Genomic DNA, 26,504 nt, shown 5'->3' with positions numbered 1-26,504 from the left:
TTCTCTGGTCTTAGAATGTGGGGAACTTGGGACGTGGGTGTGTGTTCGTGCATGTGTGTGTGTGCATGTGTGTGTTACTGGAGATTGAACCCAGGGCCTTCACACTGAGCTATATATATATACACATATCTAGACTTGAATTTTTTTTTTGTTTTGGTACGAGGGATCGAACTTGAGGCAGGCGGTGGAACCACTGAGCTAAATCCCTGGCCCTTACATATCTTATCTCTAATCCTTCCAAACGCCTGTGAACTTGTAGACAGTGTCATTTCCACCTTACAGATGGAGACATTGAGGCTCAGAGAAAGTTCAGCGACTTGCCTGAGGTCCCCTAGCTGCTAATCCATAGGGTTTGACTATGAACCGGACGGAGCCTGATTGATTCATAAGCAGATGCCCATATCTCTACACAACATTATAGATAATAGGCCCTATCACCACTCCAGATATGTTTCATTCATACCTCATTTTTCTGTTTCCATTCTTTAGGATTCCAGTGCAATGAGTTGGTGGAGGAATTATTTCTGGATCATCTTAGCTGTGGCCATTGTTGTTGTCTCCTTGGTCCTAGGCTTCCTCTTGTACTGTGTCTATAGATGGCAGTTTAAACAAGGTAATGGCCATCTCACCTGGGCAGGGAGAGGTAGGGGTGGGTGCTTGTCAATGCATTAGAGCTTCTTTAGGGCAAGATTAGCTCTGGACCTGTAGGAACTTAACTTTGGATTAAGTATCACCCATTCTGGATTTGAATCCTAGCCCTGCCACTAATTTATGTCCCTGGGCCTCAGTTTCCCCACATGCTTAATGAAGGGAGGTTTACTAATCTCCAAGAACCCTTCTAGCCCAGAGAGTTTGAATGAAAGCACAGTCTGTTTCAAGGCACGATACGCTTAAGTGCTTTCTCTTTCTCATGTGGCTACTGATGACAACATCTTGTCTCTGGGGCTTGAAAGAGAATACACATTTATAGAATTATTTTACTCCTCAAGACAATTTTCTTGAGGAGTGAAATATGGACTCGATCCATGATCACCATGTTTGGCCACCATGATTGACTTCTCCAAGAACATACTCTGCATTTTCTGGTATTATCCCACCTGTATTAGAGGTGTTTGGCATCCTCAGACATAAGTAAGTGGTGACTACCTGGAAATTGACACTAACGTCAGGCTATCTACAGGTGGATTTTCCACTTTGCTTTTCCTCTCCAAAAACATGAAATCCTGATTCAGTAGTGTGTTGTCTTGAGATCCTATCCCTTTAAGTAACAACCTAAACCAGGAGTAGACTGGTGATGGAAAATGGACTGAGATGCAGCCATCTTCCCCCAGGGCACTCTGGGCAGGCATCCCTCAGTGATCAGGGCACTGTCCTCCTGGGCATCTGGACACAGCCTCAAAATCCTGTTCAAGCAAGAGCTAAAAGGCCATGGTTGCATAAGAAGTGAAGTCTTTTTGTCATTCTTCTCAATATTTTTTAGAAATAAGAAAAGTAAAGTTCAGAGGGAGACAGAGTCTTAACAGAGTTGCCATAGGAGTTGGTAGCAGAGTTGGGACTGGAACTCAGGTGTGCTGGGTACCCAATTCAATGCTCTTTCCCCTTTACCCCGTAATGGAACTAATTTTTAAAATACAAAAAGTATATTCTTGGCCCCTATAGCCCTCTATCCATGGGCTTTCTTAAAATTTTTGTTCTGAGATACGGACAAAAGTATGACCCCAAACAAAAATCTTATTTATCCTTTTTTATCATAAGTCTCCCATAAAAACAAGCAGATTATAATTAATAATAATGATTATGTCCAAAACATCACAGTTTACAAACTGCTCTTCTGAATCTTTATCTCATTTTCCCCCAATCACTTTTAGTTATTCATATGACCTACATTTTTGAGGGCCAACCAAGTGCCAGGCATAGTAGTAGGCAATGAAGAAACACCACCCACATGGTTGCTACTCTCAGTGAGTTAATGCCCACACCCTGTGGTCAGATGGCCTGGGTTCAGATGCCAGCTCTATCATCTGTGAGCTCTGTGTTCCCAAGTACATTCCCTTTGGGCATTCTTATTCCAAATGTCCTGGACTACTGGGTCTCTGAGGACTTCTAAACTCTACAATCATGATTTTTCCTAACTCATCCTAAATGAATATGGTTTTTTCTCTCCCAGGCAAGAAATGGGAAATTGCCAAGCCCTTGAAACAAAACCAAAGAGAAGAAGAAAAGATGTATGAGTAAGTGGGGGAAATTTTTCTACTACTTAATTTTAAGAACTGCCTATGCATTTCTACCCCCACCTTTCCACCACTGTTCCTGTGTAATTGAGATGCCCACATTTCCTGTAGAGCTGGAAAAATATATCTATCAATCCTTCCTACTTAAGGACAGAGGTCTTGGGGTGTTGTGGGTGCAGGGCACCATCTGGACCGCTCTTCTCGACAATGCCTCTCATCACTTTTGACAGACATCACAGGCCAAGCTCTGTATTCTGGGCCCACCGTCAGTCTATGTCTCTTTTCTTTCAAGTTTTTTACAAGTATGGTCCTCTGAAAGCTATTGTGCTGAAAGAAAATATTAGCATTTGCTTTACTTTTTTGTGATATATTTAGGGCTTTATGATTGCTACTTGTGTTGAGGATCCCCAAGGCTAAACTTAGGCTTGATAACTCACTAGAAAAACTCAGGGGACCCAGAAGTTATTACATTCATGGTTACAACTTAATATGACCAAAGGATACAGATTGAAATCAACAAAGAATAAAAAGCACACAGTGTGAAGTCTTGCCAAAACCAGGCACAAACCTCCAGTTGTCCTCTCTCATGGTCCCACAGATACCAATAATTCTCTCAGCAACAGTGTGTGATGACACATGTGAAGCACTGCCAACCAGAGAAGCTCACCTGGCCCTTGGAATCAAGAGTTCACTGAGGGTTTCTCTTGTGGCCCTAGAATGTCTATGTGACTGACCTTCAGCTATTCAGTCTTTAGCCCCTCCAAGGGGAAAATGGATACAGAATGACCCAAGGTCTCAGACAAACAAAAAAAGGCATTCACACTATGATTCTGATTTGTCTTATATTCATCATTTCTTAAACTCTTGTATATGTTTTTTTAATAAAAAATAAAAGTAAGCCATGCAAAAAAAAATAAAAGCATTCATCACAAACCATATCACAAGCACTAACTATAGCATGGCTCAAGGGCCCAGGTATGTATTCTCATCAGGCAGCATATTCCAAGAACTTAGCAATGATCTCCCAGGAGCCAGTCAAGAGCCAGTCCTTTCTTTGGATTATATGCACTATCTAAAAACAAAAATCTGTCCTTTCCTAAAATACCTTTTATTGAGACTTGAGTCCAGCAAATAAAACCCCTTCCCTATCCATTTTGATGTGCTGGAGAAATAAGACAAATGTATCAAGTAGCTAGGTAAACAAAATATCACCTTTATTAAGAACAAACCTGATACTGCAGTTAAGGCTTCTTACTAAAGTACAATGTGAATATAGAGAATCACACATAGTAAATGCACAACTCAGTGAATTTCCATGAACTGAGCAGAACCAGGTAGCAAGCACAGGATCATGACAAAAGATATTACCAATATCCTTAATCATTCACCTTCAACTGCCTTTCAGTCATGACACCCCAAAGTATCCACTATCTGGAATAGTAGCAGCCAGATTTTTCTTGGTTTTGTGCTTTATCTGAATGGTATCATACAGTGTGTATTACTTAGTACTTGGCGTCTTTTGCTCACCATTATTTTTGTGAGATTCATTTTGTGTATTTGTACATTGTTCATTCTCATTGCTATAGCATATTCCACTGTGGGAGTAGGTCATGATTAACTTATCTGCTGTACTGCTGATGAGCATTTAGGTAGTATAATGGTTACTTGTATGTGATTCTGTTTCTCTGGAGAACACAGGCTAATGTAAGTCATGCCACTTGGGGCTTGTATTAGTCAGCTTCTGTTACTGTAACAAATACCTGAGAATCAGCTCATAAAGATAAAAGAATTATTTTGACTCACAGCTTCGGAAGTTCTAGTCCATGATGGGTTGGCCCAGTTGCTTTTGGGCCTGTAGTGAGGCAGTACATCATGGTGGAGAATGTACAGCAAAGCAAAAGTGCTCACCTCCTGGCCAGAGAGAAACAAAAGGAAAGAACAGGAGAGCAGGGTCCATGATCCCTTTGGAGGATGTGCTCCCAGTGACCTGAAGACTTCCCACCAGGCCCCATCCCCTAAAGTTTCTAATAGCTCCCAAGCTGGAGACTAATCCTTTAATACATAGCCCTTTGGGAGAAGCCAACATCCGTATAGCAGGGCTGTTATGAATAGTGCTGCTGTGAACATTTTAGTACATGTCTTTTGGTGAACATACATAAACATTTCAGGAAGGTATAGACCCATTAGGGGATTGCTGTCTTGAGTGTGTTTATGTTCCGCTTCAGGGCTACATCTATTTTGCAACCTGAAAAATAAACCTGATGCACAGCTCCTAATCCAGCTCAGGTGAACACAGAGGGTGTGTTCCATGCTCTGAATTAGAATGCTTCAATTTCCTGCCCTCATTTTCAGCCATTCCCTGAGCAAGAGGAAATGGTTTCTTTAGGGTGGCAGTTACAAATGTGATTGATGCAGGATTTAGATAGGAAAATGCTTCCAACTGGTAGGGACTAAGATTTGAATATTCAACCCATTCACTTTCCTTGATGTTTTCTTGTAAATAATACTGTCTCTCTCTCTCTCTCTCTCTCTCTCTCTCTCTCTCTCTCTCTCTCTCTCTCTCTCTCTCTCTCCAGGAATGTTCAGTCACCAGATCCATTACCCCCTCTGCCACCCAGAGGCTCATTTTCTCAAGGCAATTTTGGTAAGTACATTTTGCTGATAATAGTTTCATTCAGGATAGGATAACAAAAATTATCTAAGTGCTTTGGCCAGCTTAGGCTACAATAACAAAAATATCATAGGCTGGGTGTCTTAAACAATAGAAAAACTATTTTCTTATAGTTCTGGGGGCTAGAAGTCTGAGATCAGGGTGCTGGCCAATTTGGTTTGTGGTAAGGGCTCTCTTCCTGGCTTGTTTTCTTCTTGCAATGTCCTCACATGGTCTTTCCTCAGTGCATTTGAGCTGGGAAAGAAAGCAAGCAAGCTAGCTTTCTGGTGTCTCTTCTTCAAGGACACTGTTCTCAGTAATCCTGGTATATCAGGGCCCTACCCTAAAATATGGCCAAACTGGAGTTAAGATTTCAACATTAGAATTTTTTTGTAATGTCTTTATCTGTTTTTTAAAAATTATTTTATTAGTACTTGTTTGCAGTACATAAGGATTACATTTATCATGGTTCATCCATCTAACACATCTTAATTCTTTTTAAGGCCCCTTTCTCCTCTCTCCCCCTTTCTTCATCTCTTGATTCCCTTCCTGTTTGCAAATATACAAATTTTGGAGTGACACAAACCTTTAGCCCATCACATTAAGATTTGTAGATGCAACATTCCGCTTAAAAGAGGCCAACATGATGGGCACAGTGGCTCATACGTGTAATCCCAGCACTCTGGGAGGCTGAGAGAGCAGGATCACAAGTTGGCGTCCAGCCTGGGCAACTCAGTGACTTAGAGAGACTCTGTCTCAAAATTTAAAAAAAAAATTGTAAAGGGTTGGAAATGTAGCTCTGTGGAAAGATCCTGGGTTCTATCCCCAGTACTGCAAAAGCAAAAACAAAAAGCAGAGAGCAGAATAAATGCCATATGTTCCTGATATCCTGGTGTGAATGTGTAAGTTCATGTTCAAATTCCAGCTTGGAACAAAAGTAAAAAGGAATTTGGGTTGTCTCTCTTCCTGTCAGGAAAACCTCCCTGGTTCCCTGGACTGGAATGTTCCTCCTTAAGCTCTCTGCATAGTTGGCTTTGCCTCTTACTTATCACCACCCTAGAGAGGCCCTCCTTGACTCTCCCCCGCCTAAAATAGTTCTGCTACTTTCCTTTATGAAACTTATAGCAGTGATCTAAACTTGTCTCAATTAGTTATTGTTAATCTGTTATTGATTTCCTCCACTAGAATATAAATTTCAGGAAAACAGGAGCCTTCTTTATCTTTTCTGTGAGCCTTCTTTATCTTGTTCACCACTGTTTACTCACTACCTACAACAGTGCCTGGAGCTCAGTAGATACTTAATAAAAATGTCTTGATTGAAAAGGTCAATAATAATATTAGCTAACATTTATTGTGTGTACAGTGTATGTCAGGTCCCCAAATAGGCATTATCTCATTTAATCCTCATAACAAATCTATGAGGCCTATACATCAGTATTCTCATTTGACAGATGAGGACACTGAGGGACAGAGACACACAAGGGACACACTGAGGGACAGTAACTTCACCAGGTCACAAAGCCAGTGAACTCAGAGCTGTCAAACCACAGGAAATGAAAGGGCAGTGATCTTTCATGTTCTCTTGGGAAAAAAAAAGATGAGACTGACCCTGTGGGAGGCGATTCCCATCTCCATCATAGGTGGAGCTGAATTGTTGTATCGGTCTGTTTTTTTATTATTCTAACAAAATACCTCAGGCTGGGTAACTTATAAAAAGAAAGAAGTTTATTTAGCTCATTGTTTCCGAGGCTGAAAATCCAACAGCATGGCACTGAGAAGCATGAAGGCTCCTAGGCTACATCACATTATGCAGATGGCATCATGGCAGAAGCCCATGTGACACAGAGATCACATGGTGACACATGGATCTAAGTGTGAGGGGAGTGGCCAGCAACAATCTCCCACTAGGCCCCTACTCTTAAAGGTCCCACCAATTTTTAACACTGTCACACTGAGGACTGACCCTCCAACACCTTTAGGGGCCACACTCAAATAATATTCAAACCATAGCAACATCCTTCCTTTGGCTATGGACCCATTCTGCATTAATTCTACCTTTGAAAATACCACATTTCTTTTCTTCTTAGCAGAGAAATTTGTACATGAGCAATTAGGGACAGTCCTGGGAAATAGCCTAAGTCATTGGGAGGGATATGCCAACAAGGAAATATAGTTAGTATCACTTCCTTGTAAGAAGCAGCATCTGTAGACACAACAGTACTCATCTGGCTCTGGTCTCCTTCTTTTCCAAGCATTGGCTTCATGGTTTCCATGAGGCAGACATGTGGGAGTCAAGATATCTGACCAATATTTGTCACTCAATTCCTTGGGTGATCCTGAGACCCATGGCCTGTCTGTGTCTGAGTTTCCTCTGTAAAATGGGGATCTGGCCCACCAGGAAGTAAAACAATCCTCAAAATCCATAAAAATTGAGCCAAACCACTTGATCAAAAGTATATCATCACACAAAAGCTTTGAATGTAAGGAGGATTTTTTGTGTCTTCTAGCCCCACAGGAAATCCCAGCTACATACTCTTTGGTGAATAAAGCTACAAACAAGAAAACTGTTCCCACCTTGAGCTACATTGATCCTGAAAATGACTATGATGATGTTGAAATCCCTGGAAATACTCAAAACCATAATTCTAAAACAAGCATTTCTTCTTTTTGGCATGCTGAAGAGAGTTCACACAACTTATATTAGAAGTATCAAGAATGGTTGGCCTTCAGAAAGTGTCAGCTCCTGAAAGCCAGTGGTCATTTTTTGAAGCTTTGTGAGATAGGACTTCCTGAACCTTGATGAAGACGTCTCAGTGATCAGATGATTGCAGCAGAGGAAAGGCACCAATGCTCAGCCCTTGTGATTTTTCAGTTGGTGTAGTTTCCATGGGGTGGACCTCATGGACACCCATGAGAAACAACTCATTTCTCAACACTCCCCTTTTGTTCACTTGGTTTGTGGGGTTGTAAATGATAGTTAATCTTCGTATTTCATTGTGCAGAGCCTCCCAGCTCCCATCCCCAGCTAAGCCCTCACCAGTCTGACTCTCTTTTGTCCCACCCACCCCTATATGGAAAGGCTGAGCAGCAGTTACAGCTGAGCATTCTTGTGCACAAGTCACCACTTGTCAGTTGGTGAATTTGTAAGGGTGGGGAATGCTTTTTATTCTTATTAATCCTCTACATCTACACACACCCCAAACTCCAGTGCCCTTATATTAAATGGACTACAGAGAATCAAGTTCTTATCTAGGTTTTTCCCTGTGCTTGCAGGTGGCACTATATGAATCAACAATGAACAAAATTATCCTCTGGTTTATGCCATCTGACCACCCCACAGCACCCTCAAATTCAACATATTCCATAAGAACCTGATTATCTACTCCCCACCCACACTCTTTATTTCCAGAGCTCCCCACTACCTGTTGATTGTGCCTCCCAAGCAGCTCCCCAATCAACTCCCATGTCTCCCTCACCATTCTGAAGTCAGGCCATTGCCAGCCATTGCCAGGAGAATATGAACAGCCTCCTAACTGGACTCCTGCCTACTGCATCTCGCCCTCCACATCACTTACCACATGGCAGCCAGTGATTTTCTGAAGTGAACTTTGGAGCACTTCATTTTCTTGATGAAATCTGCTCTTTGCCTATGAACCTCAGAAAAAGTTGAAACTCCTTAACATGGTTTATAAGATTTGTCAGGCTCTGGTTACTGGTTATCATTTGTCAACTCCTTCTTCCTTCACCCTATACAACCTAATTTTCTGCCAAGTTTTTGGCTCTGGCCATTTGAAATAACTTCACAATGGCCTCTCTTGCTCCTGTGCTCACTGTCCCTGATGTACAAAATATTCTTCCCTACCTTTTCACCTTCTCATCTCATCTTGGGTACCCTTTTCTTTCCATCCCAAATTTGGGTCAGCTGCCCTCTTAGGTGCCCTCCTGTGATAAAATTAGCACCTATAACCATCTGCTCAGCTATTTTTCTCTTCCACTTGATAGAAAGCAACACAAACCTAGAGACTGTGTCATTTCCTCCATTGTTTTCCCTGTTCCTAGCACATTATAGATGCTCAATAAATATATTCAATAATAATTTAATTGGATAAATGAACTCCCCTGGGCTTTCACAGATCTCTGTACATGAACCCTATAAAGAGGTTTTTCCCTTTGCATTTCAATTGCTTAGTTATTTTTTATCCTCTTTTCTAATCTGGGAGCTTCTTTGAGGCAGAACTTGTCTGGCTTATTGCTATATTCCCAGTATCCAGCACAAATTGGCACATAGTAGGAAGTCAATAAATATTTATTGGATATTAAACAAAAAAACTGAAAAATTTACCAACTGGTTTGACCACTATGACTATCATTCCCCAATGTTTTTCTCTCTGGGCATTTGCAATTTAAGACATTGCCCTGGGAACACATCATGAAGCTATGTGTTCTGCCAAGTAAGTTGTTACCAGATTGGATGATAGACTTACATATATCAAGATTTCACAGAACTTTTGTGTGTATCTTAACTCTCTAGGTGACCGCCCGCAATTAGCTATATACACACTAGTTTTTAAAAAGCTAAAAATAGCCAGGCATGATGGCCCACACCTCTAATCCCAGCACTCTAGAGGCTGAGGCAGGAGGATCACCAGGATTTAGAGGCCAGCCTGAACTGCACAGTGAGACCCTTTCTCCCAAAAAAGCTAAAAATAAAACAATTTCCTTCCTAAGTTATATTGAGCCTGAAAATAACAGTGATGATTCTGAAAACCTATAGATACTAAAAATCATTACTTTGAAATAACTCCTATTTTGCCACTTTAACAGTTTTGAAAACTGTTGCCACCAATCAGAGGACTCTGAGGTTTTGGTGTGTGTGTGTGTAGGTGTGCGTGCACGCATCATATCCAGGGCCTCACACATGCTAGATAAGCACTCTACCACTGAATTACAGTCCAAGCCCTTTTTATTTTAAGACAGGGTCTTGCCAAGTTACCGTGGCTGGCCCCAAACTTGCAGTCCTTCTGCCTCAGTCTCCCTGAGTAGCTGAGATTACAGGTATGCACCAATGTGTTTCACTTTCAGTTTTCTTTATAATAGTTACAGTTTGATCTTCTTTGAAAAGCAAACAAGATTGTTTTCAGGAAATGCACTGGTTATTACCAGTAATAAATTTTATAAATTGGGTATATGGATTAGAGTATTTTAGGCGGCCAGGAAGGAGGGAAAAAGAGAGGGAGGGAGGAATGATAGGTTCCAAGTAATCCAAAACTCAACAGGACAAAAATGTTAAATCTTAGGCTAAGGAGTAATCTTTGACTTGATGTCCTGCCTTCCAGACCTGCTTGGGTGGAGTTCAGGCCCTCAGGGCTCTAGAAACACTGCCTTTCCTGGGTGCATTCCATGCTGCATCTCTTACAGGTTGGAGTCTTAAGTCTGCAGATCTCCTAGGCTGGAATTTCTCAATGGTGGCTGTAGCATTCTGGAGTCATAGAGGTGGCCCTGTCCCAATGGTGGTGGTGGGCATTGCCCTGGTAAGGGCTCTCTGTGGGGGCTCTTACCCTGAGGCAGTTGTCTGCGTGGACCTGGAGTCTGTCTGAGGCATCCTTTGAAACTGAGGTGTAGGTAGCCATACTCCTACAGCCTATGCACTTTGCACATCTTTGGAGATGGCAGTGTGCAGGTCTCACCATGTTTTACTATCTGTATCTTCTAGAAGGGCAACCTGAGGTACATTTAGGACCAACTGAACCATCGCGGAAGTGCCCAAGGAGTGCCGTACCAGAATTCAAGGAGCAGGGCCTTGCCCCCAAAGCCTGTGATGGTCAGGGCAGCCCCAAAGATTTCTGAAATGTATTCAGGGTCCTTCTTCCATGTTGAGTAGTATGTAGCTCCCACATATCCACTAATCTCTTTATTAAATGTTCACTTGGTCACACTTTTAGTGTTTTCTGTTAAACATACTTTTTCATTCTTTTTTTTGTTTTCTTGGTACCAGGGATCGAACTCGGGTCCTTGTGCTTGCAAGGCAGGTGGAGGAACCACTGAGCTAAATCCCTGGCCCACTTTTTCATTCTTTACAATATGGCTAGGCTGAGGATTTTCCAAATTTTCAAGTTCTTCTTCCTGTTTTTATTATAAATTCCATATCTGATTCATTTATCTCTTCTTACAAGTAGTCAAAAGAAGCCATGTGTTATGGTTTATATATAGATGTCCTCCCAAAGCCTGATGTGCTCATAGGTAGGGGTTTGGAGAGGTGATTGGATCTTGGGGGTGTTGTGTTCATCAGTGGATTAGTTCACCAATGAGCTTATAGCTAAATGTGCCATCAGGAGGTGGGGCACGGTTGGGAGAAACAGGTCATTGGTAGCTTGGCCCGGCAAGGTATATCTCCTTCTCTGACTCCTCCCTTTGCTCTCAGCTTCCTGTGAGAAGCTTTTCCTTTGCTGTGTCCCTCTGCCATGCCATCCTACTTTGGAGCCAGCTGACTATGGACTGAAACATGAGCCAAAATAAATTACTCTTTTAAGTTGTGAGTGTTGGGTATTGTGTCCCAGTGACAAGAAAGTAACTAAGATACCATATCTTAACCTTGACACTTTGCTTAGATATTTCTTCCACCAGATATCCTATTCATCATTAAGTTCATCCTTTCATAAAATGCTATGACACAAACTCAATTCAGCCAAATTCTTTTCCACTCAGTAGCAATGACCCCCCTTCTCTTATTTCCAATAACATGTTCCTTGTCCTTCTGGTACCTCATCAGAATGGCCTTTCTGTCCATAGGTCTACTGACATCCTGTTCATGACATCTTAGATAATGTCCAAGATGTTTGAGGCTTGCTCTGTAGCTCCCTTGTTCCTTTGAGCCCTTACCAGAATCACCCTTCATGGTCTATTTTCAGAAATATAGGCTTCTGCAGTATGTATTTCCAAACTCTTCCAGCTGCTACTCATCACCCAGTTCCAAAGCCACTTCCACATCTTCAGGTACTTGTTAAAAGTAACACCACCACTTCTTGGTACCAATTTCTGCCTCAGCCCATTTGGGCTGCTGTAACAAACTACCTTAGGCTGGGTGTGTTACTCAGCTCTCTGTCACTATAATAAAATACCTGAGGTCATCAACTTATAAAGGGAAAAGGCTCATTTTGGCTCACAGTTTTGGATGTTTCTGCCTATGATCAGTTTGGTCCTATTGCTTTGGACCTGTGATGATGCAGTACATCATATCAGGAGGGTGTGGCATTGCAAAACCACTCATTTCATGGCCAGGAAACAAAGGAAAAGTGGAAGGAGCCAGAGTCCCACCAGTTTCTAAGTGACTCAAAGACTTAAGACACACACACACACACACACACACACACACACACACCGCATCAAGTTCTGTCTCTTAAAGGGTCTACCCCTCTCTATAGCACTACTCTGGAGACTAAGCCTTTAACACATAGATCGTTGGGGGATGGTCAAGATCCAGACTATAGCACTGGTTAACTTATAAACAGAAATCTATTGTTTACGATTCTGGAGGCTGGGGAATCCATGATCAAGGTACCAGCAGATTCAGTGTTTGCTAAAGGCCTTCTATCTGCTTGAAAGAAAGCACCTCCTTGCTGTGTCTTCACATGGTGGAAGGGGAAAGCAGCTTTCTGGAGCCTCTTTCAAAGGGCATTAATTTGATTCATGGGGTATAACTTTCATGATTTAATTTTCTCTCAAAAGCTCCACCTCCTTGTTACCATCACCTTGAGGAAAAGCCTTCAATATATGAATTCTGGGAATATAAACATTCAGATAATACACAGCTATAAGACAGATGGGAAAATGAAAACTGGACAATTTCTACCTTTCTGGATGGAAGTAGGTTTTGGCATCAAAGAAGGAGAGAAGAGCTACTGGATAGGCAACCTGCCATCTCCCTGGGTTGGTTCACTTTCATGAATACACTCTGCATTATTTTCTCTTTTTTCAGTTAAAGTTTCAGTTTCAGAAATGTTAGAGCATTCAGCTTACGTGTGGTGCCTAGATTCTACCATTCACCCTTTTTCTCTTACAGAGTCCTGACTGATAAAAATAGATAAAGGATTGCCAATCAGCTGAAGATACTAAAAGTAATAGCTATAGCAATAATATCAGGAGCTAATACTGGATGAGTACTTCCTCTCTGTACAGGGATTCACTGTACAAAGTAATCATAACATTGAATAGGCAGGGATGGTGGCATGTAGACCCTTTTATCCTTCCCTCTCCTTTCCAGTCCCTCTCCTCTGCTGGTTTTTTTTGTTGTTGTTGTTTGTTTATTTGTTTGTTTGTTTTTGGTACCGGAGATTGAACTCAGGTCCTTGCGCTTGCAAGGCAGGTGGCAGAACCACTGAGCCAAATCCCTGGCACCCCTCTGCTGTTTTTTGAAACTCACTCTAATGAACTACTCTTTCCTACTGTCTTAGATAAAATCTCAGGCAAGTGTTATTGACTTCCATGGTCTCTCTCAGATAATAAGTCTTCCAGATGTGAGTTACACTGCTGTATGCATTTGTCAAAACTCAGTGTATACATGTGTAAGAGTTCTGCATTTCTTTTTTTTAATTTCAAAAACATTTATTAACTACATTAACACCTTATCCTAATACCCATGTTTCTCTAGGAAGCCTTCCATCTATTTCAAGCTCTTGATACTTCATATGTGTGTATCATATCCAATGCATTTAGGTTACTCCCAAATACCCATTGGTTCATATAGGAAATCTGTAAAAACAGGATAAGCTGAACATATCTTCTATAATGTTCTTCCTTTTTTGTTAAAAAAATTTTAAATTGAGAAATAAAAAAATAATGAAACACGGGCTGTCCTTTGTTGAATATAAAATACTAAACTGGGCCGGGGATTTAGCTCATTGGTTTCGCTGCCTGCTGCGCAAGCACAAGGACCTGAGTTTGATCCCCGGTACCAAAAAAATAAATAAATAAATAAACTAATTATTGCCCCCAGTGATTAGTTTGCTACATCTTTAGTTGGCAGTCACTTAAAAATAAATTAATAATAATAATAATAATAAATGTAGTTTTTCAGAAAGATCTAGTTGAAGTTCTAATCTCTTTTTCAAAATATGTTAATTATAATTCTTTAATACTACTGACCATTCATTGTGTCATAAATATACAAGAGTAAAAGTATCAAATATTATAAAATTTTCCCTGTATAGGAAATACTCTGGAAACAGAAAGAAAATTCAGGAAAACGCACAGACATCATGGGCTGGGGATTTAGCTCAGTGGTTCTGCCACCTGCCTTGCAAGTGCAAGGTCCTGAGTTTGATCCCTGGTACAAAAAAAAAAAGCCTGGGAAGAGGGAATTCTTTAAAATTAAAAGATAAATGTAACACACACCAAAAAAAACAATTTTAACACCTAGAGTTACATTAATTTGCTGTATTCCAACAAGAATGTATTTTAGATTACATTTTTTTCATAAAATGATTTGCTAATGATGGTAGTGATTCTGGATCAACAGGAGCATGAGCAGCAGGGACTTGGAGAATTCCTAAAACCCAAGAAAGTAAATGTATCTCAGCTTGGCAGTAAAGACCAATTTCCCAAATTCCTTGAAAGTCACAGTGTAATCGCAGAAAATCTGAAAATTCTGAAGCACCATTAATTATGGTCTTGTCAGTATAATAAACTAGAGGCTGATTGTTGCATTCATCGAAACATATAGCTATTTTGTCCAAATAAAGGGAACCAGCCTGATGCACCAATCACTGAAGTCATTTCACTGAAGTTTATTTAAACATTTTTTGCAGAGAACTCACACATATCTGTGCAATAATTAAGATGTTTTCCTACTTTTGATTTCTATTTTCAGTGGGAAAATCCAGTCTCGTCTCAGGTTTTCATTTTCATTCACTGAGTCATAAATACATATTTTCTCCAAAAGAGAACTCAACTCATTAGATGCCCAGACATTTCTAGGACTCAAAGATAGTATCCCCACAGAGGTCCAACCCATCCAGACCTTTTTCTGACAAGTGGAGTTCTGCATTTCAATCTAAGTAAATTTTACTTCAAAAGAAAAAAGTAGAAACAAATACTGAAATCTGGTTAATGATATGAACACTGAAGTATTTAGGAGGAAATGTACTAATATTTGCAACTTGCTTTGAAACACATTCAAAGATAAGATGGGCCTAGAACCTGCATTTTTAGGCCTAAGGTAAAAATGGGCCTCCCTGATATTACCCTAAATGCAGGCGCCTCTTGGAGGACCAGGTCCTCCCACTTGCTAACCTATTTCCTGGGAAGAGAAAATGGAAGAGCAATTGCACATGGGTCATTGGCAGGGGCTGGAGCCTGTTTTCCCCTTCAAGGCAAAATAGCTCTGTGCATATTTGTAGCAAATATCTTAAGTGCAACTCAGTCAAGTTAGTTCCCCCTCTCCTCATATGAACATGGGGATTCTTCCTTTTTCCTCTTCAGAAACTGAGGGAAAGAGGGTAAGACTCCTCCTGGCTAAGGGATTACCTTTCCTAACCTTGTTCTATGGATCTCTCCAGAACTTCCAAGGGATAGAGGCCAGAACAGTGTACTGGAGGTCATCCCAGCTCTGCCTTCATGGTAGATAATTGTTCTTCACCTCCCTAGTGTATTCCAAAATTCCGGCTTCTCTTGTTGAATCTGCTTTCTGTTTTTTCAATCTGTGTAATTTGTGTAATGTCTCATTCCCAATTCAGACGTAGAGTATATGATCCTAGACTGGCCTATCGGAGACTCTAGTTCCCTTGGCCATACTAATTGGTCAATTGATGCTTTGGAAACAGGTCAGGCATTCTTTCCCACTGAATTTGGAGTAAAGTAGATATAAATTCTCAAGTTAAAATCTATTATAGGAAACACTGAGCTAAGAAGACAGTCCAGATCCTAATGGTTTTATTTGAATGCTATCCAGCCCTTCTTGCTATAGGCATAACTTCTGGATGTTTTAGCAGCATGACCAATTTCCTTAAATGCTTTCAGTTCTACCCCTAAGTCCCATGCCCACCATCACTACCTAATCTCGATCTTGCCATCTTTCATCTGACTGAATACAAAAGACTCTTTATTAGTCTCTTCTCCAATCCATTTCTCACTTCTGTCAGAAGAAAACTTTCTAAAACATACACTTGACTAGATCATGGTCCTTTTTTTTCTTTTTTTTCATGGTCCTTCTTAAAATCCTCCAGTGGACCCTTGTACCTACCAGGATAAAATATAAACTCCCTAGTATACCATGCGAAGCCTGCTAACCTGGGACCTCTGGCCTGGTTTTAACACCTTTTTTCCTCCCACCAAACCCTGACTGTGGGAAACTACCTGTAGCTTCCCCAAGGCATCAAATCAGTGCTCAGGTCCTGTGTATTCTCTTACTTCTACTGGGAACATCTTTTCCCTCCTCCTTCACCAATAAACTACAACTCTCCCCCTCAGCACCCAGATGGACCATTATTTTCTTGAGAGATCTTTCCTCACTGGCTCAGGTTCACCCCTTCCCAGCATTTCTCTTGCAGCTATAATGCATAATTATCAGCATCTTGTGATCACATGCTCTCAATCCCATTTGATACTGGGCTTCTTGAGTTAGGATTATGTATTAGTCATAGGGTAACTTTGCATTCAGCTTTGCTTCAGATAGTTGCAGCTTTTGTTTGATATCTCAGTATCATTATTAATAACATCCTTTTCACTTCAAAAGTATTCTACTTTGATAACATATATGTTAACCCTACTTACTTGAGATCAGGTGAGTGTGCAGAACAAATGTTTAAAAAAAAGTTGTCCAGGGCTGGGGATTTAGCTCAGTGGTTCCACTGCCTGCCTCAGAAGCACAAGGTCCCAAGTTCGATCCCTGGTACCAAAAAAAAAAAAAAAAAAAAAAGGTTGTCTGATGAGTGCATGAATAATTGATCCTCCCTCAGTCTCTCTCCCTCAGACCATCTGTCTGAATGGGTCACAGTCAAAACAGATGAACTAAAAATATTGCATAAAATTACCTTCATATCTATGTGTATAAGGTTTAAATTAAAGACAAATGAAGTTCATGTTTAGACTTGGTTCACATCCCCAAGATATTTTATTATGTGTATGTAAATATTCCAAAATCCGAAAAACTCCCAAATCCAAAACACCTCTAGTCCCAAGTATTCAGGTAAGGGATACTCAACATATAGCTGAATGAGAAAGTTTTGAAGTTCTTGACTCCCTGAAACAATTCAAATAAAGTCAGTAATCCAAAAGGCATAGGTCAGCAATTTTTGTTTATCTTTCCTTCAAAGAACCTTCCATATAGAATTCCACGTTCAAACACATTCATACCTGGACCAGCAACTGTAGAACCAAATACCTGGCAGCAGTCTGGCTATTAGTATAAATGAACGCACAGTGATCATCTCTCCTACTGAGGTCAGTTCCCTTGTTTAGCCCCATTGGCTGGATAATCTCCTAAGAACAGAAACAAAACAATTTTTACTTGCACTTGTGATGTACTATATATTGTATCAACAATATTACTACTGCTGTAGACATGTCTCCTGGGCTGGGGTGAGATTCATTTATAATCTATCCCATCTGCTCTTCCTGGGTACATATGTGTGTGTTCTGCCTTGGCTAAGGGGCAGATTAAAATTTCACTTAAATTCACACTTGGTTGCCAAAAGCCATCCACCATAAATAGGTAAAAACCCACTGAGGTCACTTTTCATTTTACTAGAGCATAGTGAACAAATCACTATGTGCAAAACCATTGTAAGAAACAGCCTATTAATATTGCTGCACCTTGGCCCTTCAAATGAAAAATTCAGTCTTTCACATTTATCACATATTTCATTGCCAAAATTTAACATCATTAAAGTTTTAAATCAGCTACACTTAAAACAAGTAAGTATTCTACAATTTTTTTAAAAAACCCTAAATTGCTTACAATACATTCTCACTATGAAGTGATCTATCTACAAACAGACTTTAAATTTTTTTTAAAAATTAGATGCCTCAGTATATTTTTTTCCAAATCAGGTGCTAGTAGAACATACTTTTAACAAAAAATACAGCAGGTATTTTCTTTAAAAAAACCAATGAAATTCCCCTAATGTGTTTTTTAAAAGAGCTTATTTGCATAACTAGTATACTTCTACCTCCCATGAGCCACCAAACAAAAATAAATTTTCCGATACATTTCATCTTGATACTCTACAAAGCTATTCTCAGTAAGCAAAAAAACCTTCTGAGTACATTAAAAATAAATACTGGGGTGGGGTGTAGTTCACTGGTAAAGTGAGTGTTTAGCATGCACAAGGCCCTGGGTTCAATCCTCAGCACCATAGCTTTAAAAACTCACCTTGCATTTCTGTTGATTAAGGAAGATATTCAGTCAATATTGCCACAGACAAAATCACTGTTATATTACTAGCCTGGCTTAATAATAATCCTATAATTCTTCACAGCTTGAGATTTAAGAAAAAACCACTAAGATATTTAAAAATGTTTAAAGGTTAGCATTAGACACCTTGGAGAGCAATTTAGCACATTTAATAAAGCTGAATTTGTGGCTGCCCTAAGAGCCAGCAACTCCACTTTGAGATATACACCCTAAGGGCTGGGGATTTAGCATAGTGGTTCCGCCGCCTGCCTTGAAAACACAAGGTCCCGAGTTTGATCCCCAGTACCAAAAAAAAAGAAGAGAGAGAGAGATACATCCTAGAAGAGTGGGTCTCAAATCATTTGGTACCAGATCTCCATTAAACTCTTAAAATGACCAAAAAGACCCTCTTGTGGTTCATAAGCATAATTGGGCTTTCATGTCATTCTATGAAATGTGCCTTGCTCAAATCTTGTTTTGCTATCAGCTCATTACCTGACTGATATGAAAAAAAAAAGATTGAGCACATCAAAGAAATTTTGTTTATGCAGAAGATATCTATTGATAACTACCTTAATAAACATTAAAACTAAGAAAGTTTAAAAGCATTTAATTCATTTAAAATAACAATAAACTCATTACATGTTAATATAAGTCATTTTTATTAGAATAACTGTATTTTCCCAAACAAAAAAATTATGGTGAAGAATGTCCATTAAGTATGTTATTTTTCTGCAAATTTCTTTCATATGTGGCTTAATATAAATATTTGGATTCTTACACCTGTTTTTACAGTCAATTTGTTACAATATCACTTGTGTAGAGGAAAGCACCATTATATGTTCACAAGAAAGTGAGCATGAAGAAGGCCAAATAACAAACATTTTAGTATTATTATGAAAACAGTTTGAGTCTCATGGCTGAGACCACACTTTGAGAACCACTGCCCTCAAGAAACTCAAGCACACATGTAAGATGTTCTTTGTAGTATTGTTTCTTATAAGGAGAAAGTGGAACCAACTTATCTGTTCATCAGTAAAGGACTATCATCAGATCCATGGAGCTACATTGGTGTCACTTTGCTCGCCACACAATTTTTAGTAACTTACCACATGGTGGCACATGCTAAGTGCTCAATAAGCCTTTGTAGAAGGAGGAAAGAAAGGGAGAGAGGCAGCATGGGACAAAGAGAGGAGGTACAAATATTATTCTACAACATGCTATTTTAACTTTATTTTATGGACATCATCAATGTAGATTTTTTAGTTCAAAGGGTAGCAAGAGACAAAGCCCATGTGACCCTTGCATAAGTAGGAGGTTTATTTTTTTATTATCTAAAAATAAAGGTGGCCCAGCATGGTGGCCATGACTGTAGTCCTAGCACATGGAAGCCTGAGGCAGGAGTATAACTGTGAGTTCAAGGCCAGCTTGGGACCCTGTTTCAAAAAAAAAAAAGTATATTTTAATGTCTTAATCTGTGGAACCACAGGTTGCAAATCACTGCCACCTAGTGGTGCACTAAAAAGTTAATACATTATGGGCAAAATGGTCTTTGCTATTAAGAAAAAAAGAAAAGAAAAGAAAAAAGAAAGAAAAGAAAAGCAGAACTCAGTGGCTGAGCATTTACCTAATATATGCCAAGCCCTCAATTCAATCCCCAGCACTACAAAAAAATAGAAATAATAGTTAAGATTATTTTAAGCAAAGATAACCTAAAATTATTGCACTGGCAAATGAAGGGATTCAAGTCTCCTTCTCAAAAGGAGGCTTCTTTTATCACCATCAAAACAGCCCTGCCTAAGTATGATTGGAGGGGCTCGTTTTTCAAATATTTATTATCTAAATCTCTATGGTTAAGAGTTTGGCTAGGGATTTAAGTTTCAAGAAAGTGCCTTGGGTTTTGCTCAAGGGACACTGTATTACCTCACAGAGTGGACACTCCATACATATTTGTAGAAAGAATGAATTACATAATGAGTCCATGCTGCTGACAAGGGTGGTATGTTAAGCATAAAAGAAGATTCAAAAAGAAATGTTCTTTTGCTTTGTTTAAAAATTACTAAAAAGCCTATATATTTCTCAACAAAAATGAAGATACTGTCTTTCCCCAGAGCCCCTCTTACCCATATTTTCATTCTTTGTTCTTAAGTAATCTTAGCTCTTAAAATAAAAACAAAAACAAGACCTTTATTTTGATATTTTAAAAGTAATATAAGATCTGGGTGTGGTGGTGCAGGCCTGTAATTCCAGCTCTTGGGAGGCTGAGGCAGGAGGATCACCATGAATGCAAGGCCAGTCTGAACTACATAATAAGACCCTGACTCAAAAAAAAAAATATATATATATATAGGGCCTGGGATTTAGGTCAGTAGTTCCGGCGCCTGCCTCACAAACACAAGGCCCCACATTCAATTCCTGGTACCAAAAAAACCCCATATATATATATATATATATATATATATATATATATATATATATATGAAATGTATAAAAACATTCATGTGTAGTTAAAATTTGTCTGAAAAATGAAGAGTAAATGGAGAGACCTAGCCCTACCAGATTGTAAAACATATTTAAAATGTCACAAAAACTAAAACACTTCATTATCAGAAAGAAGACACATAGATCAGAGGGCAGAAGTATACACTAAATACATGGCCCAGCACATATGTAAACTTAATTTATGATAAAAGCAGCACTTTATTTGTTTTATTTGTTGGGTTTTTTTTTTGGTACCAGGGATCAAACTCAGGACCTTGTGCTTGCAAGTCAGGCGCCGGAACCACTGAGCTAAATCTCCGGCCCTAAAAGCAACACTTTAAATCATCAAGAAAACCTGTAATATTAAAAATAAAAATAAAAATTCTATGCCACTCCTGCCTTGCAAGTGCAAGATCCTAAGTTCGATACCTGATACCGCAAAAAAAGGGCCGGGGATTTAGCTCCATGGTTCTGCTGCCTGCCTCACAAGCGCAAGATCCTGATTTCAATACCTGGTACCAAAAAAAAGAAAAAAAATCTAAAAAACACTAAGATTCCATATTACCCCAGAAAGAATGGCCATCATCAAGAAATCAAATAATAACAAATGCTGACAAGGCTGTAGGGAAAAAGAACCCTTGTACGTTGTTGGTGAGGGTATAAACTAGTACAACCACTAAGAAAATCAGTATGGAAATTCCTCAAAAAACTAAAAACAGAAATTTATTTCTACCCTGCTATCCGTCTTCTAGGTATCTTCCTGAAACAGTTAAAGACATCACATTACAGTGATACATATATACCCATGTTTATAGCAGCACAATTCATAATAGCTAAATCTTGGAATGTGTCTATCAATAGATGAATAAAGAAAATGTGGTATTACACACAATGGAATACTAGTCTGCATCAAGAATAAACTTGAGGTGACAGTGTAGCAATGGCATCTCCTCTGGAGTCATTGGTGGAGGATCTGGTAGAGGATCCACTTCAGATCTTTGTGAGAGTCTTTGAGAAATGGGAGACCACAGTGCTACAACTGCAGGCGTATGGCTCACACAGCTTGGGGTGTGCTTCATGGGAGTCTGCCATTTTCCTTTCCAAATACCTGAAAATGACTGTGTTTTGGAGTGATAGGATCCACTCACTAAGCCTGCGGTTGGTGCTGGAGCTGGGCTCAGGCACTGGGGCTGTAGGGGTCATGGCCACTCACTTGAGGCAGATGTTGTAGTCCTTAGTCTTGAGGAATTGCAAGACTTGCTGAAGATGGATATTAATATGAACAAACATCTCGCCACTGGTTCTGTTCAAGTCAATGGATCAGAAATAGAAGACTTTCCTTCTCCACCAGACTGATGGCTGACTGTATGTATCAGTTAGGGGTCACAAGAGGAATAGATTTAATATAAAATATTATATATTATTATAAATATATAAATATAATAATATATAATAATATATATTATATAATATATATGGATTACAATATATAATATATATTATATTATATATAATATATATATGTATTTACAAGGTAGGCTTACAATGGCTGCCTGCAGAGTCAAGTGTAGAAGAATGCAAAAGGGCCATCTGCACATTGGAGTTCTGAAAGATCCAGTCAAAGGACTGGAGCTCACTGCAGAGTTCCATGCAAGTTCATATCAGGATGCCAAAGGGTCTGCCCTGGATGACTGGAGTCTGCACTGGAAGGCTGAAGAGTCTGTGATGGGAGCCTGGAGATTGACATCCAAAGCCAATGGCAAAGACTGGAGATCCTCCAAAGAAGCAGAAGCAAGACTTTCTTCTTTCCCTTTTTATTTCATCCAGGCTACAAGCCTACTGGTTGGTGCAACCCACACCCAGCACTGGTCTTCTGTCTTCAGTAAGTCTATCATCTACACACACCCAGAACCATGTGGAACCAATCTGCTAGGCATTTATTACTTAAGTTGACACCACAATTAACTCTCACAATCTACCCTTTGTCAACTTGACAACCAGGCACATTTCCTTAAACCATACTTACTCTCCAGATACAATATAAGTTCATAATTATGCCTAACAGGTACAACTATCCTACATACAAACAGAAACACATTAACTCCCTCCCCGGAATAGAAGGAAATTTTCTTTTGGTAATGCTTATCCCTAACATTTCATAACTTAAACATTATAATATAGGTTTAACAATACTTAAGAAGAGGCCCTGGGGATTTAGTTCCATAGCACAGCATCTGCCTGGTAAGTGCAAGGTCCTGAGTTTGATCCTCGATACCAAAAAAACCCACCAATATTGTCTATCAGCATTATGTTACAAAGGAAGAAAATAAAGATATCTGATTAATATATGTGTGCATCAGTTTGTAATAGCTAAAGCTTGGAAGCACCCCAAGTGCCCATCAACTGGAAACTGGATAATGATGTGGGTTTTTTTATAAAATGGAGTACTACTCAGCCATAAAGAATGAAAAACTAGAGTCATTTATGGCTAAATGGATGCATATCAAGGCCATACTCTTAAGTGAAATAAATAGGACACACGTGTAAATACCAAATAATTTCTCTAGTGTGAGAAACTGATAGTGTAAACAAGGGTTAAAATGAATAACTGATAATTTGAAATAGGAAAAAAGGTCCAAAGATGAAGGAGTGAAAGGAGGGGAAGGGGAAAGGAAAGGAGGGAAAGGAAAAACTATGAGAAAAGAAAAAAAAATGGAAATGATGTCTATGTAAATAGGGAATGGTGGAGGGGGTGAAGGGTGCACAGGTAATGGGGAAAAAATAAGAATCAAGAAACATCATGTACAGGTACAAACACCCAATGATAAATGTAAATGAATTGTATACCTAAAATGTACCAATAAAAGAACTAAAAATTAAAAATTAAAAAAATGTGTGGATATATGCATAAGCATAATAAAGTAGGAGAGAGCAATTATAATTACAATCCTCATTTCTGTAACTGGTCACACATTTATAACTGGTATTTATAAATACCTTCTTCTACTACCCATTCTGTATTTCCTTGACTTTCAGCAAGCACCTCAGGTGGTCTCAGTTCTTTTCCTGAAGGTTCTGGGTCACTTGTCATCCTGCCTGGATTGGGTTGTAATTTCCCACTGATCTTAATAACGGGGCATGACAATACTAGGAGGCATCCTAAGGGATCTCCTACACTCTAAGTATAGTCTTCCTTTCCTCCACTGTGAAGTAATTGTCCAATTTCCCCGATAGTCCAGATTAATCACTGATCCAACACAGTAACTCCCTTTTGAGCTTGTTTACTCAGAGGCATGAGGAGCCCAAAATGACCAGGGGGAAGTCTTAGCATCCAGTTCAATGGAATCATTGTGATAGAATTATTGCAATCATTACAATGGAATCATTATAAAAGTCTTTCCCCCTATGGAACTAAGACTTCTATGCCAGCATAGCATAAGGCCATGGGAACAGGAAGCAAAAAGTTTTGCTAGTGGATCACTAGAGGTAATGGTGGGTGATAGATACTATTTCCATTTCCACCCCATGAATCCTGGCTGTGGGAGACAGAGTATCATATAGTGCATGCTGATTCAAAGCATATAAAACCTTCTGAAGAACCTTACCTCAGCCCTGCAAGGAAATGCCACCTAGCTGGTGCTAAACTGCATCTTCAAAAGGCCATTCTACCTTTCTATCAACCCAGCTGCTTCTGGATGATGAGGAATATGATCAGACCATTGAATTCCACAGGCCTGAGCTTATTGGCTCACTTCCTTAGCTATAAAGTTTGTTCCTTGGTCAGAAGCAATGCTGTGTAGGATACCATGAGAGTGGATAAGGCATTCTGTAAGTCCATGGAAGGTAGTTTTGCCAGAAGCATTACATGCAGGGAAAGCAAACCCATACTTGAAATATGTGTCTATGCCAGTAAAGACAAAGCACTGCCTTTTCCATGATGGAAGTGCTCCAATATAATCAACCTACCACCAGGTTTCAGGCTGATCACTCATTCATTCCCAGGGAATTGCGCCATATTAGGGACTCAGTGTTGGGCTCTCTGCTAGCATGTTGGGCATTCAGCAGTGCCTGTAGTCATATCAGCCTTGGTGAGTGGAAGTCCATATTACTGAGCCAATGCATAGCCGCTATCCCTGCTACCACGGCCCCTTTGTTCATGAGCCCACTGGGCAATAACAGACGGCTAAAGAAAAAGATTGACTGCCATCCACAGAATAGCTCATCCTATCCACTTGATTATTAAAGTCCTAATCTTCTGAGGTCACTTTTTGGTGAGCATTTACATGAGACACAAATATCTTTACATCCTGCACCCATATAGAGAGGTCTATCACTTACCTCTTCCCCAAATATCTTTGTCACCAATTCCCCAGTCATGCTCCTTCCAAGTCCCTGATCATCCACCCAGACCAATGGCTACATACAACCTACGAATTAGTATACAATTGCACATCTGGCCATTTTTTTTCTTCCAGGCAAAATGTATGGTCAAGTGCACTACACAAAGTTCTGCCCATTGTGAAAGTTTTCCTTCATCACTATCCTTCATGGTTGTTCTGGAAAGAAGCTGTAGTGCTGCAGTTGTCCACTTTTGGGTGGTGCCTGCATAACATGCAGAACCATCTGTAAACCAGGCCCTAATTTTCTCTTCCTCTGTCAGCTGGTCATATGGTACACACCATGAGGCCATAGGTATGTGCCAAGGGGCAGAAGGCAGTATAGCAGTAGGAATTTGGGCAACTTCTTTATGTAACTTACTTATGTCCTCCATAACTGCTCAGGCTCAATCATGTACATATTATTTCCATTTAATAATGGACTGTTGCTGTGTACATCTGACTCTAAAACTTGGTGGATCAAGTAATACCCATCTCATGATGGGCAGCTCAAGTTATATGGTAACCTGGTGTCCTATGATCAAGGGTTCAGTTTTCACTAAGGCTCACTAGCAGGCCAAGAGCTGCTCTTCAAAGGAAGAATAGTTGTCTGTAGATGATGATAGGGCCTTGCTCAAAAATTCTAAAGGCCGGGCCAGGGATTTAGTTCAGTGGTTCCACCACCTGCCTCGCAAGCACAAGGTCCCGAGTTTGATCCCCAGTACCCAAAAAAAGAGAAAAGGGAAAGACAGTGGCCAAACACAACATGCCTCATTAATGTAAATTTGTTGTAGTTTAACCATTCACTTCTTGCAGAGCCTGTGTGCTTTTGCCCCACAGCTTAACCATTCACTCTTTGGCCAAGTCTCCCACAAAATCCTATAGATCCATGTCCAGCACCCAGGGCGATGTGTGGAAAGATGTGAACTCCAAAGGGATAGTGTGGCCCCACCCCTATGGCACTGATGGTGGTTGTAGCCCTCATGACCTTTCTCTGGGCAGGCTTTGCTCATTCTTTGTGGCTTTCCTCAGATGATCCACGTTCCTGGCTTCTGTAACCATCTACAGTCTCCACAGCACTCTCAGCTTCACACTCACAGATTCATACATGCCCTCTCAAGGCCACACTGCTTGGCCTCCCAGGCCTTCTGAAATCTGGGTGAAAGCCTTCTTGACCCTAAAACTCTTGGATTCTGCATGTGCTAAAACCAGCACCATGTGAATGATGCCAAGGTTTGCTGCAAGCTGGAGCATTTCAAAGCTTCTTTCTCTCTTAGCTGTAGGGGTGGAGTGCCTGGATAACTGAGTGCTATGAACCCAATCCCAAAGAACAAATTACCCAGGTCACCACCCTTCTGGAACATGCTACCCTGGGGCTC

At 40.0% G+C, this 26,504-nt stretch overlaps 1 protein-coding gene, 1 long non-coding RNA gene and 1 other non-coding gene across 4 annotated transcripts in view; 2 read left to right on the top strand and 1 right to left on the bottom strand.

The window, feature by feature from the left end:
- The first annotated feature begins 501 nt into the window (after positions 1-501).
- Positions 502-13,723, top strand: Scimp (SLP adaptor and CSK interacting membrane protein). Its single transcript, XM_004857584.4, has 4 exons — positions 502-613; positions 2,168-2,231; positions 4,808-4,875; positions 7,389-13,723. Exons 1-4 carry the CDS (start codon positions 502-504, stop codon positions 7,583-7,585), a joined length of 441 nt encoding a protein of 146 aa, XP_004857641.1. The 3' UTR covers positions 7,586-13,723.
- LOC106010439 (uncharacterized) overlaps positions 521-26,504 on the bottom strand; it is a 39,405-nt gene continuing 13,421 nt past the window's right edge. The window contains exons 3-6 of one of the 2 annotated variants that reach the window (XR_015443303.1): positions 17,230-17,355; positions 16,648-16,762; positions 4,035-4,142; positions 521-629 (exon numbers count right to left, since the gene is read on the bottom strand). This is a non-coding gene — a long non-coding RNA (uncharacterized LOC106010439). Of the gene's footprint in view, positions 630-4,034; positions 4,143-13,875; positions 14,426-16,647; positions 16,763-17,229; positions 17,356-26,504 lie in introns of those variants that run through there. The other variant, XR_001184245.3, reaches the window with a different exon arrangement.
- Positions 18,673-18,773, top strand: LOC147823889 (small nucleolar RNA U13). Its single transcript, XR_015443333.1, has one exon. It is a non-coding gene; the product is annotated as a small nucleolar RNA U13 (small nucleolar RNA).

Source organism: Heterocephalus glaber, unplaced genomic scaffold (genome assembly GCF_053883595.1).
Source record: "Heterocephalus glaber isolate CG9 unplaced genomic scaffold, H.glaber_assembly_v1.0 deba00001564, whole genome shotgun sequence".
Lineage (NCBI taxonomy): Eukaryota > Metazoa > Chordata > Mammalia > Rodentia > Bathyergidae > Heterocephalus > Heterocephalus glaber.
This window is presented reverse-complemented; position numbering and strand designations above follow the sequence as displayed.